We start from the raw sequence: 13897 nt of genomic DNA, 5'->3' as shown, positions 1-13897 counted from the left end.
AGTAAATGATCAAGGATGGCATGTGAAGCTCAACAGGTTAGCACTGGGTTTAATTTCAAGTACAAAAAAAGAAAATTTGGGGCTGGAGAGATGGCTCAGTGGTTAAGAGTACTTGCTGGTTTTCCAGAGGACCTGGGCTGGTTTCCCAGCACCCACTAGGCAGCTCACAACTGTCTGTAACTCCAGTTATAGGGGAGACAATGCCCACTTCTATTCTTCAATAATATATGATATACATGAAGGTGAAACACTCATACAAATAAAATAAATATCTTATTGGTAAAAAAATCTAATTAATTAAAAAAAAGAAACTAATCTGTTGTAGGTTGAGAGGCGGGCTGTGTCCTGCTGCCCAACTAGCTTAACCCCCAAAATAACTACACAGAAATTGTATTAATTAAAACACTGCCTGGCCCATTATCTTTAGCTTCTTATTGGCTAACTCTCACATATTAGTTTAACCCATCTCCATTAATGTGTATCGCCACTTGACTGTGGCTTACCCGCATGAGTCTAACCAGCGTCCCAGGAGAACCATGGCATTTGCCTGTCTCTGCTTTCTTCCTCCCAGAATTCTGTTCTGTCTTCCCCGCCTACCTGAGTTCCGCCCTATCAACTAGGCCAAGGCAGTTTCTTTTTATTTATTTATTTATTTATTTATTTATTTATTTATTTATTATGTATACAATATTCTGTCTGTGTGTATGTCTGAAGACCAGAAGAGGGCACCAGACCTCATTCCAGATGGTTGTGAGCCACCATGTGGTTGCTGGGAATTGAACTCAGGACCTTTGGAAGAGCAGGCAATGCTCTTAACCACTGAGCCATCTCTCCAGCCCGGCAGTTTCTTTAATAACCAGTGAAAGCAACACAAATACAGAAGGGTCTCCTACACCATTAATCAATTAATCTAACCAAAGTTCCAGTAAGCAGTGACATAGTCCTTTCTGAGAAAACGGTCTCTTTGGTGAAGCAAGAGGGCACGCCCATGATTTTGCGGGATTTTCATGCAATAAATACTCAAAGTTCTAGGAAACACCAAATTTACAAGTGTAAGATATTAACCCTATTCATATCCCCCCCCCTCAAAAAAGGGATCTGGGACCATCACCAAGTTTTTCTTTCTTCTGGGTAGGTACTGCAGATTTCTCCAGAAGAGCCATCAAAAGTCTGAGAAGATAAAGACCACACTGGAAACTGGGAATGTAGTGGTGGAAATTTTGCAAGTAACTGAAGCTCTGGCTGTAAAGAAGCAAGAAACAACAGACACAGACATCACATCACATGCATTAAAGATGTTTCTACATGCACACCAGTCGTCCGAGTCTTCTCCACGTAGTTTATAGTCATCAGGTAAAGGCCTGCTGACACGTCGGCTAGCCTGAGTTGAATCCCAGAAAACTAAATGGTACAAAGGGAAAGCCAACTCCTCTAAACTGTTCTCAGACCCCCACAAAAACAAATAATTACGAACAATTCACCTCACTTTCAGGTGCTTTAGTACCTTCTTCTTCTTCTTTTTTTTTTTTTCCTTAAAAGATGGGGTCTCACTATGTAACACTGACTGATCTGGAACTCACTTTGTAGACAAAGCTAGCCTCAAACTCATAAAGATCAACCTGTCTCTGCCTCTTGAGTGTCGTGATTAAAAGACATGTGGCATCATAGTTAGCATAGTACTGTGTTTCATTCAAGAATCTAACAGATCCTCGTTTGTATAGTGGTGAGTATCCCCGCCTGGGAGACTGGGGTTCGATTCCCCGACAGGGAGCCAAAAAAAACAAACAAAAGAATCTAACAGAAACATATCTTTTACAGAGAAAGCGGGACAGAAAAAAGCTATGTGGACAAAATTTTGGCTTAAGGAAGTCACATACACTGAGAAGCCCAAGCATCAGAATACCACACGAAACCCTGCATAAATTATTTGCTATTTTTGGATGTTATGGGTGGTGAGGAAGATCTCATGAAGACTGGGCTGACCCTGAATCACAAAAATGTGATGGGGGACTACAGGACAGGACAGGACTGACAATTAGTGTCAACTAGTTGTTCCCTACATGCCCTAAACTCTAGAAGACAAAGTAGGTTCTTAGATAATCCAGAGTTGGCTAAGAGAAGAGAGTAGTGTCACGAGGCTATAATCCCAACAGCTAGGAGACTAAGACAGGAGAATGGTGAATTTGAGGCCAGCCTAGGATACACAGTATGACCCTGCTTCAAAAAAAATCAAAAGAAAAGCTGGGCGGTGGTGGCGCACACCTTTAATCCCAGCATTCGGGAAGCAGAAGCAGGTGGACCTTGTGAGTTCGAGGCCAGCTGGTCTACAAGAGCAAGTTCCAGAACAGGCTCCAAAGCTACAGAGAAACCCTGTCTTGAAAAACCAAAAAATAAAAAATAAATAAAAAACAAGGGGCTGGAGAGTTGGCTAGGCAGTTAAGACCACTTACTGCTCTTACAGAGGATACAGACAGAGAGACACATACACACACACACACACACACACACAATACAAACAATTAAGTTATACAGGGTGGGTGTGGTATTGCATGCCATTAATTCCAACACTCAGGAGGCAGGTAGGTGGATCTCTGGGAGTTTGAAGACAGTCTAGCCTACAACATGAGTTCCAAGGTCAACAAAGATATATAATGAGACCTAGTCTCAAAAAAATAATAAATCTTTAAAACATGAAAAAACAAATATATTAAGGGAAAGTGACAGACAAGTATAGATTTTGTTCACAACTCTAACAATGAATATTTTCCAAAAAAAGTTCTGCCAATATACCAGCATACAGTCTGACCCACCTGACCAGTTCCTCCAAGGGTTGCTTCTGTTCCGTCTGCTTTAGCCGGCTTGTGAGGACCTCCAGGGCTGAGTGCAGGAGATGATGGTTTGAGTGGTGAGTAAATCCTTTCCTAAAGTCAAGTCAGAAAAAGTGGTTCAGCTTATCTCAGGAAGATTACTTGGGTAATACCTGAGGGTCCTGGCCCTCTTCCTAGGTCAGTGATTCAACAGTTTCAAAATGGAATTTCAAGATCTTAATAGGCATGAAATACAGTCACAGATCTAAGCATCAGACTAGGAACTGAAGTGTAGGTGGGTGTGGTAGCACCTGCCAGTAATGCCTGTACTTGGAAGACTGGGGTAGGAGGACTGTTGTGTAGCTAGATGCAGCTACCTAGTATGAGTTCCAGGCTAGTCTGAGGCATTAATATGATTCTGTCTTAAAACAGCAACAGCAAAAGGAAGCGTAAGCCAGGTAGTAGTGGTGAACACCTTTAGTCCCGGCACTTAGGAGGCAGAGGCAGGCAAATTTCTGAATTTGAGGCCAACCTTGTCTACAGAGAGAATTCCAGGACAGCCAGAAATAGCTACATAGAGAAACCCTGTCTCCAAAAAAAAACAAAAAGAAAAAAACCAACAAAACAAAAAGAAAAAAACAAAACAAAAAACCAACCAACCAACCAACCAACCAAAAACCAAAACACAGCGCTGGAGAAATGGCTCAAAGATTAAGAGCACTGGCTGCTCTTCCCAAAAACCTGAGTTCAATTCCAGCACCCACATGGTAGCTCACAACCATCCACAATGAGATCTGGTGTCGTCTTCTGGTCTGCAGGCATACAGACAGACAGAACACTGCGCACATAAAAAATTAAAACACACACACACACATACACAAAGGATCTGAAGTACACTCAAAATTGCACTTTCTTATGGATCTAACAATGCTCCAGGTTTATTTTGCGAGGGCAATAGAGCATATCTCAGTATTCTCTAAAAGGCAGTGCTAACTTTGTCAAATTACTAACTCAGCGTCTAGCCTCATAGGATTCAATAAAGGAAGGCTATATCTCCTCTTGGCATTAATAAGTCAACTCTTGAGGATTCTACCTCAGAATTACCTTACCTTTCTTTCCTTCCTAATCAAGATTATATCCCTTATCATTATATCTGCAGAGCATACGATAATTTTGATTTGTTTTTGTATGTTCCTTTCCTTTTTTTTAAATGTGGTCCTCTGCAAGAGGACATTAAAAAAAAAAAAGATTTATTTATTATGTACATAACATTCTGCCTCCATGCCCACATGCCAGAGGAGGGCGCCAGATCTCATTACAGATGGTTGTGAGCCACCATGTGGGTGCTGGGAATTGAACTCAGGATTTGGGGAAGAGCAGCCAATGCTCTTAACAAAATGTGTGACATTTTACCAGAAGAGAATGCCAGAGTGTTAGAAGGGAGCTGAGGGCAAGGCAAGGTTATACCTAGCAAAGTTAGAGAAGATGCCCAGAAACTGAAGAGTCCAGTAAGAAGAGGGTATGGATCAAATAGTCAAGGATCCTGTAGAAGGAGGCCTACCTGAAGAGCTTAGGTGAGCCAAGCAGGGTGCTGAAAGAACTCAGTCTACCGCAGGCAGATGTGAGACAATGGGTGCAAGAGCAGAAGTCAGACAACGGGAGGTGGGAAAAGTCAGGTCAAAGTCAGGAAAGACTAACAGCCACCAGAGAGCACAACTGGGACAAGATCAGATTAGATTTGTGCTGGGAAGACGGCCGTGACTCTTCAATGGAGAATGGACCAAGAGAGGACATCTGGAGATGGATGGAAAGACCAACTGTGAAAATAGTCAGACATGATGGAAGGCTGAAAGCAGAAGGAGATGTCTAGATGATGCAATCAACAGAATTTGGGATCACATGTGGGAAGGAGTAGACACTAGGAGGCTTAAGAATAACTCCTGGGGTTTGGCACAAAAAACTGATGATGCCATTTCCAAGTGAGGCAAAGCGGGAGGAACAGTGATATTGTGCTGGGATCCGGATGTGATGAGTCTGAGGTGTCAATGACACATCCCAGTTGGTGTTGAGTAGGCAGTTGGACAGAATTTTGCCAATGGCTTGGAAGCTAACATTTATCATAAATTTAAGCTTGGGTAAAATTCTCCAGAAAACCTGTTCAAAGAGGACAGATGGGATAAGGCATGACTTAAAGAACACAAGTATTTAGGGACATGCCCTTATCTCTACTTTCACCCATGCTATGCCTTCAACTCTCTCTCTAAAAACCAACACCTGGGGCCAGTGGGACGCTCACCAGGTAAAGGCCCTTGATGCCAAGCCTGACACAATCTGATTTTGACCCTTTGGACCCACTGGGTAGAAGAACACATTAGTGCACACATATAAAATTTAAAACACATCACGTTATATAATTTCTGTCCTTATTTTAAAAAGAAGCAGGGTGGGGCTGGAGAGATGGCTCAGTAGTTAAGAGTATGTATTGCTCTTGTAGACAGTCTGAATTTGGTTTCCAGTACCTACATCAGATGGCTCACAACTACATGTGACTCCAGTTCAAGGAGAACCCATATCTACTTCTGGCCTTTGAGGGCACAAACATACATACACATACCTTTTAAAATGTAAAAAATAAAATACCATTGTTTCTTTAAAGGCCTGAGCAAGGGTGGGGATGTAACTCAGTTGGTAGAGTGCTTGCCTATCATGCATAAAGTTCTAGGTGTCATCCCCAGCCCAAATATAAACCAGGTATGGTGGCACAGACCTGTAATACCAGTATTCAGGAGACAAACAAAGGATGATCAAAAGTTAAAGTCCAGTCCTAGCTACAGAGCAAGTTCAAGACCAATATCTATGAGATTGTGTTTCAAAAATGCCACTGCTTCCATGGTACCCCAAAATATTCCAATATTCCAGTTCATAATGTGTATACTCTTTAATCACATAATTTGAAATTTAGAATTACTCAAAAATAATATAACAAATTAACAGTCTCTCTTTGCTTTTTGTTTTTTTGTTTTGTTTTTCAAGACAGGGTTTCTCTGTATAGCTCTGGTTGTCCTGGAAATCATTTTTGTAGACCAGGTTGGCCTCAAATTTACAGAGACATGTCTGTTTCTGCCTCCAGACTGCTAAGATTGAAGGTGTATACCACCACCGCCCGGCTAACAATCTTTCTTTTTATTAAATAATAAAAATTATTTAAGCCAGGTGATAGTGCCATATGCTTTTAATTCCAGTACTTGAGAGGCAGCGGTAGGCGGATCTCAGTGAGTTCAAAGCCAGCCTGGTCTACAGAGTGAGTTCTAGGATAGCCAGGGCTGTCACTGAGAAAGAGAAACCCTGTTCTGAAAATAAAACAAAATTAAAATTTTATTTATTTATTTTTATTTTTTTATTTTGGGTTTTTTGAGGCAGGGTTTCTCTGTAGCTTTGGAGCCTGTCCTGGAACTAGCTCTTTTGGACCAGGCTGGCCTCAAACTCACAGAGATCTGCCTGCCTCTGCCTCCCGAGTGCTGGGATTAAAGGCATGTGCCACTACCGCCGGGCACAAAATTAAATTTTTAAATAGGGGTGTGTGTCCCTGTGTTGTTCAGTCTGGTCTCAAACCATGAGCTTAAATGAGCCTTCTGCTTCAGCCCTCCCAGGAGCTGGATTACCAACATGTACCACAGTGCTGGCTTCCCTAGTTATTACAGAATGCTTGCTACAAGAATAGGAAGGAGTAAGAGGTCCAGATTTGCTATGTCAGCTCATCAGTAAGCCACCTAATATACTCAACCTCCTAGTAGCACTGGCTTCATAAGACTGAGTGGTTTTATAAGATCAGATGGGAAAGAACAAAGCGCCACAGTAAGGAACTGAATCCCTTTCCTCCCTCTTCTTCTCTCAGGGAATAATCACAAGTGAAACAAGTACATACTCATTTCCCTCTGCAACACTTCCTACCCACACTCACCACGCAAAGAACGTATGAAAGATCTGCAGCAGCTTCTGGTAGCAGGAAGACATGGTGAGGTGCTCCTGGGCTTTCTCTCCTGGCTTGTCGTCTACACTGAGATTTCCATCACTCAAGCTCTAAAAAGTAAAGAGATTTCAGTCCAGATCCTCCCGCAATTGTTCTCATTCCTCTTCAGCATTTCTCAGTTAAAAAGGAACTCTTCACAATTAATTACTTACAGACCCACAAAGTTAAGCCTGCCTGTAAGTTTTTTTTTTTCTTTTCTTTTACTCTTTTGTTTTTTGAGATAGGGTTTCTCCATGTAGCTTTGGAGCTGTCTTGGAACTTGGAACTCACTCTGTATACCAGGCTGGCCTCGAACTCTGCCTGGAACTCACAGAGATCCACCTGCCTCTGTCTCCTGAGTGCTGGGATCATAGGCATGTGCCACCACCACCACCTGGAAATTTTTCTTTTCTTGTCCTTCCTTTCCCTCCCTCTCTCGCTCCCTCCTTCTCTCTCAAAAGCTCCAAAGCCTGCTTGTCCTGCCGCTCTGAACATTCTTGCACCCCCTCTAAAGACCGTGTTCAATCTATGGAGCTGTTCACAGACTTCTACTGCTGAGTCGGCCTGCTTTCCTGACCGCTAACTCAGAAGGTGTAACTCTTTCTTCCTTTTACCTCCTCCCTCCTGCTTCTCCTCCCAGAGCTGCCTATACACAGTAGCTTGCCTGCCTGTGCTTACATGGTTTACCGTCTTATAACAAGACAGTCTTCTAACCTGGAAGTAGTTATGAATGTTCTCCAGATGGTTACACATTGGGGTGAGCAGTTGAACAACACAATGAACAATGTCCCGGACAGATCTCTGATGAAGATGTGAGAATCCAATATTCCGGCTTCCTTTATTCTACAATAAATCTCAGAGTTATAAATGGGAAACTGGTTACATTCTTTAAAATTAACCTTTATAAAAGTGTTCAAAGTTGTGATTCCAGATAGGAATAGATAGAAGAGGTAATTTAATTGCCTAAGATAATATTATAACAAAGGGATAAAAATGATAGCAAAAGAAAAAAATTTCCCTTAGTTTTAAATATCTGAGAGAATGAATTTTGTAGAGATAGAACAGGGTTTGAATAAAAAGTGCAGACATGGGGCTGGAGAGATGACTCAGAAGTTAAGAGCACCTGTTGCTCTTGAAGGGATTCTGGTTTGTTTCCTAGCACCCATAGGATGGCTCACAACTGACTGAAACTCTAGTTCCAGGAGAACCTGACTCCCTCTTCTGACCTCTAGAATAAGCACGTGGAACACACAGGGAAAATATTCATATAATATAAAATAAATAAAATAAAATAAAATAAAAATAAGTATCTTTTGAAAAAGTATACACTTTCTAGGCATGGTGACATATGCCTTTAATCTCAGGAGGGAGATGAAGGCAGGAAGATCAGGACTTCAAGGCAATTCTCAGCTTCATAGTGAATTCAAGTCCAGCCTTGGGCTATAGGAGACTGACTCAAAGGAACATCACAACTAATGAGTCTGAGCTCACACATACAGAACAAACAACACACACACACTCATATTTTACCATCTGTCCCACCCAAGAACTTCCCCATATGCTAGGTGCTTTTGTTTCCTTTTATACACATCTGAGACTCTGGCCTCTCTAGGCAGCCAAATTCTAAACTGAGTTTTACATACAGGCTTAGTTTGGGAAGCTGTGGGTCTGACCCTCAGAACTGCAGGAAAAGAAGGGAAGACCTGAGAGAGATTAGGATTTAAAACGTTTATGACATTTAGAAATAAACCTATGTCTAGGGAGCCTTTTCAATCTTCTGTTTCAAACACACACACACACACACACACACACACACACACACACACGGTGTGAAGAATCCAGCCTCGGCCTTTAAGTGTATTATGCTACACTACAGCCCAGCCTGTACAGGACAAGGCAACTATGAACTGGTAATAGGAATGCCATCATGTTACCTAGGAAATTAAACACAACACCAAGATACTCACCACTAGTACCTGCTTGTTTCCAAGTTTTCTAAGCCCAGTCCTATGCTTGTGTCTCTACTAACCTTGAGGAAGCACATTTTCTTGGCAAAAGAAGGTGTCAGTATATTCTCTAACTTCTGGGAAAGATCTTCCAGCAAGAAAAGCAGCTCTGCAGGCCCAAGCTGTACAACTTCTGTCGCCTGTAGAAGAAGATGAAAACTAACTTCAATCATGTCCTAGTCACAATGCTTTTGGTATATTTCATGCTCATACTTCCCATTGGGTGAAGAACTGAATTTGACTTTTAATTTAAACATAAAAGAAATAGGGAGCTAAACAGAAGGCCCAGGGGACAAAGCACTTGCCACACAAGCACTAGGACTAGAGCTCAGACCCCAGGACATAGGGAAGTACTCGACCCACTCAGTCATCTCCCCAGACTCCCCAGTGGCCATGTTTCCTTCCACCTGTTCACTACTATTCACTGCAGTGAGTCATTCTGTAAGTACACGGCAAGACACGGAATGGTGAAATGTGCATTCAGTACACATTTATGGAGAATCTTCTGTGAGCAGACTGATGAAGAAAAATGTAAAAAACACATCAAAATGCACACACACACACACACACACACACACACACTACTGACTCTACTCTGAAAGTGCCTATAGTTTTACAACTATTAGGTAAAAATCCATACTATTTTAAATATTTTAGTCTGGAGAAATTCCATTCTCTAGGAATATCCTTATCAAAAGTTACCTTCTCTGTGAAAAGAATCTATTCTCAACCTTATTAGAACACTCTCTTATTGACGTCCGGATATTAGCACAGCGTGGAGCAGTCAGGTCTACATCCTTTCCTACACTTCACGGACTGAAGGCAAGCCATACCTGCAGCATGCTATGGTGCTACTGCACCGCCAGCGTGTCTAGGGCAGCAGTCAACATAAAAACAGTCTCTAAAAGTATCTACTTGATGCTGAACAAATATCATGAAAATGGAAAAACAACACAGATTTCTTTAAGCCCCAACAGTACTCCTATTAAAGTACACTTAGTGATCCTAATTGGTAACCTGTTGGTAAGGCTCACACAACCTCTAACACACTGAGAAAACCTGTGACTTGCGAGCAAGCTGTGTGACAAGGAATGGTGCAGTGACCACTGAATTCACACTGAGGCTTCTGAAGCCAGAGAGCAGCCTTTTCTTGTCTGTCTTCCCCTTTGCTCTAATCTGTCATCCCTCTTACAGAGGGCCTCACACTGCTAGGTAGGACTCTGCCACTCAACAGTATTCCCAGATTCCAACTTCATCTTTTGTTGTTTTGTTGACACAGTGTCTCTATGTTAGTCCTGGCTGTCCTGGAACTCACTATGTAGACCACGCTGCCCTTGTATCTATCTATCTGAATCTTCCTCCCAAGTGCTGGGGTTAAAGTCGTGTGCCATGACACCTGACCAACTACTTTAAATATCTCAGTGTTCTTGAAATAGATGCAGACCTGGGGGACTTGGTAGAAGGTTGGGCTCTGGGACTCTAGATTTTCACTTACTTCAGTGTGCATTTCAGTGTCTAAGATGAACTTGGTCACAAGCCCAGAATGCAGAATAGAGAAGACTTCAATGTCCAGCTCTCGGAAAAAAGCACGGTAATTCTGCAGCGACACAAAAGTCTTTCCTTCCTTTGCTGTGCACTCCTGAGGAAAAGGTGGAACAAACAAAAGAACTAAAGTCTCAGCTATTAACCTAATTAAACAAGCATTTTAATCTAATTTTATTTTAAAATTATGTGAGGGTGGGTGGGTAATAAACATGTGCGTGCAGAAGCATTGATTCCATTCTAGCTGGAGTTACAGGTGGCTGTGAGTTACCAAAATTAAGTGTTATAAACTGTCTGGAAGAGCAGTAATTACTTTTAACCATGGAATGATTGCCACTGCCACTACCACCACCACCACCCCACCCAAACTTATTTATTTATTTGGGTTTTTTGAGACAGGGTTTCTCTTTCTTGCTTTGAAGCCTATCCTGGAACTAGCTCTTGTAGACCAGGCTGGCCTCCAACTCACAGAGATCTGCCTGCCTCTGCCTCTTGAGTGCTGGGATTAAAGGTGTGCATCACCACCACCCAGGCAAATTTAATTTTAAATAACACACTAAAGTCCAATACTGATGTGGGATGCCATCCTGTATGCTGTGAATATGTGTTGTTTTTATTGGTTGATGAACAAAGCTACATTGGCCTATGGCAGGGCAGACTATAGCTAGGTGGGAAAGCGAAACTAAATACAGGGAGAAAGAAGGCAGAGTTGGGGAGATGCCAAAAGTTATCAGAGAAGCAGGATGTGAGGTAACAAGTCATGAACCACGTGGTACAGCACAGATTAAAAAAAGATGGGTTAATTTAAGTTGTAAGAGCTACTGAGTAATATGCCTGAGCCATCAGCCAAAAATTATAACTAATATTAAGAATCAAAGTGATTATTTTAAAGCAGTAGTGGGGACCAGCAGGTGGGAGAGTAACTAGTACAACAGGACAGAGCGGGACAGAGAAAAGCTTCCAGCTATACAATACATGTTCATGTTTGGTAAAAAGTTCTAATTTCCTTACATCATCACATTCCTTTCACCAAATTAAATATCCCCTAAGCCACAGCACTTGATATAGTATACCAATATAAGCCAACAACACCTTTGGTTGCTTCTATCTAAGGATGAACTACTAGGTAAATCAAAGTACGTGGAACGGTACAGAGTGCTGCAAGCACTGGGTGGTGGCACACATCTTTAATACCACCACTCAGGAGGCAGATCTCTGTGAGATCGAGGCCAACCTGGTCTACAGAGTGAGGTCCAGGACAGCCAGATGTGTTATATGAAGAAACCTTGTCAGAAAAACTAAAAGTTGTAAGCTTAAAGGCTGGGATGATCTAGTTTCAGACTTTAGCTCAAGTGCATACTGTATGTCTTTGAGCAAGTCTTTCACTTATCCTCTCTGGGTATAAACTACCTAATGAATTAAATATAGATATTGACATAAACCTTGGGCTTTAGGAGATTATAAGTTAAACATAATAAATTAAACAAATGGTAGTTATAAAACAAACTGACATCCATGTGTCCAGGGAACTTCTCAAATACATGGCGCTGACCCTGTGAACGCCACAGAGGAGACAGAGGACTACTCCTCACCTACTACCACAAACCATATTAAGCATTCAAAACCATTCACATTCACAGTTATTTATAGTCATTTATTATGCCTTTTGTGGTTTTAATTTTTTTATTACATCATTTTATTCTCTGTTTTTGTGTGCATGCCACACACATGTGGAGGTCAAAGAACAATTTGAGGGAATCGGTTCTCTCCTTCCACCATGTGAACTCTGGGGGTTGAATTTAGGTCATCAGGTGTGACAGCAGATGTCTTTATCATTTCAGTCATTTCCCCCCTGGTTTTTCTTTCCTTTTCTTTTCTTTTTCTTTCTTTTTTTTTTTTTTGGTTTTTCGAGACAAGGTTTCTCTGTAGCTTTCGGGCCTGTCCTGGAACTAGCTCTTGTGGACCAAGCTGGCCTCAAACTCACAAAGATTTGCCTCTGCCTCCTGAGTACTAGGGTTAAAGGTGTGCGCCACCACTGCCCACTCTATTTGAGCCATCTTGCTAACTATATTATGTTTTGGGTTTTTTGAGACAAAGTCTTGCATGTAGCTCAGATGGCCTCAAATGTATGATCATCTTCCTGCCAGAGACTCCCAAATGCTGAGATTATAGGCATGTACCACCACATCCAGTGCTGTGGGACAATGGTTTGTACCCTGTCAATTGTATTTTAATAAAACACTGATTGGCCAGTAGACAGGTAGGAATTTTAGGCAGGACAACCAGACAGAAAGTAGAGGTGGGGCGAAGAGAACAGGAAAATTCTGGAAAGAGGAAAGCTGATTCTGCAGTTGTGACCCAGCCACATAAGAAGATGGGACTGCATCGCCGAATAAGGATCTGAGTCACGTAGCTAACACAGACAAGAATTACAGGCTAATGTAAGTTGTAAGAATTAGTAAATAAGAAGTCTGAGCTAATGGGCCAAATGGTTTATAACTAATGTAGACCTCTGTGTGATTCTTTGGGACTTAACGACTGCAGGACTGGGCAGGACAGAAAAACTCAGTCAACAGAATAGTGTCCAACAATTCGGGTCACTAAGTTTATGCTCTGGGGTCAAAATGAGAAGTGGTTAAAAAGGAGAAAGGCCAAAAGAAGTATATATAAAAATGTCATGTTGCAATCCCAACACGCAGGACACTAAGGCAGAAGGATTGAAATTAGCCTTGGGTACCTGGTGAGACTCTGTCTGAAAACCTCAAGGCACAGGGTGATATATTCTAAGATACAATGTGATAACCACTATAAAACAGAACTCAAAGTATCATAGGGGAGCAAAACACAGGCATAAAATATGCGAAGATAATTAGAAAAAGCAGCCATCTGTGCAGCACACTAAGGACTGTTCTACTTTGTCTTTCGTGGCTATGATAAAACACTCTGACCAAAAGGAACTGGGACTTACCCTTCCAGGTCATACTCCATCACTGAGAACTGACACAGAAACCACAGAGCGCTGCTTGCTGGCTTGTTCTCTAGCTTGCTTCCTGTTCATGCTCAGCAAGCTTTCTTAAACAACCCCGGCCTACCTGCCTGAATATGCCACCCATGATGGACTCAACTATCATCAAGACGATCTCTCACAGACATGGCTGCAGGCCAATTTGGTCTGAGCAATCTGCCAACTGAGATTGTCTCTTTCCAAAGGACTGTACATGGTTTCCAGTCAAAAACAACAACCAGGAATTTAGAGAACAGTATGAACTCGCTAGTCAGGGGTCAATCCAAGGCCCAGGAGACTTCATTTGCCTCTCTCCATTTCTTCCCTCTGAAGCAAACACAGAGTAAGGCCAGCCTTCCTCTCACTGGGCAGGCGCAGACCTCTGTCACATATTCCCACACCTTGTCTACTTGGCTTCTACCAGTTGGCACGATGTCACATTCTGAAGTGTCTTCTGTTAGAAGTGCTTCAGTGGAGGATGCTTTGCTGCTATCAGCTTTTTGTTTCCTTGCCCCTACATTGAGAAAGA

At 42.0% G+C, this 13897-nt stretch overlaps 1 protein-coding gene across 6 annotated transcripts in view; it reads right to left on the bottom strand.

The window, feature by feature from the left end:
* Fancd2 (FA complementation group D2) overlaps positions 1–13897 on the bottom strand; it is a 74215-nt gene that overhangs the window by 18223 nt on the left and 42095 nt on the right. For all 6 annotated transcript variants that reach the window (XM_041635193.1, XM_041635179.1, XM_041635172.1 and 3 more), the window contains 7 exons: positions 13770–13882; positions 10318–10461; positions 8846–8962; positions 7531–7659; positions 6769–6887; positions 2811–2921; positions 1112–1242 (listed from right to left, as the gene is read on the bottom strand). In XM_041635193.1, the coding sequence (XP_041491127.1) occupies positions 1112–1242; positions 2811–2921; positions 6769–6887; positions 7531–7659; positions 8846–8962; positions 10318–10461; positions 13770–13882 (864 nt within the window). The remainder of the gene's footprint in view (positions 1–1111; positions 1243–2810; positions 2922–6768; positions 6888–7530; positions 7660–8845; positions 8963–10317; positions 10462–13769; positions 13883–13897) is intronic.

The sequence above is a fragment of the Microtus oregoni genome, unplaced genomic scaffold (assembly GCF_018167655.1).
Source record: "Microtus oregoni isolate MIOR12 unplaced genomic scaffold, Mior012 000002F_ref0000024, whole genome shotgun sequence".
Taxonomy (NCBI): Eukaryota; Metazoa; Chordata; class Mammalia; order Rodentia; family Cricetidae; genus Microtus; species Microtus oregoni.
This window is presented reverse-complemented; position numbering and strand designations above follow the sequence as displayed.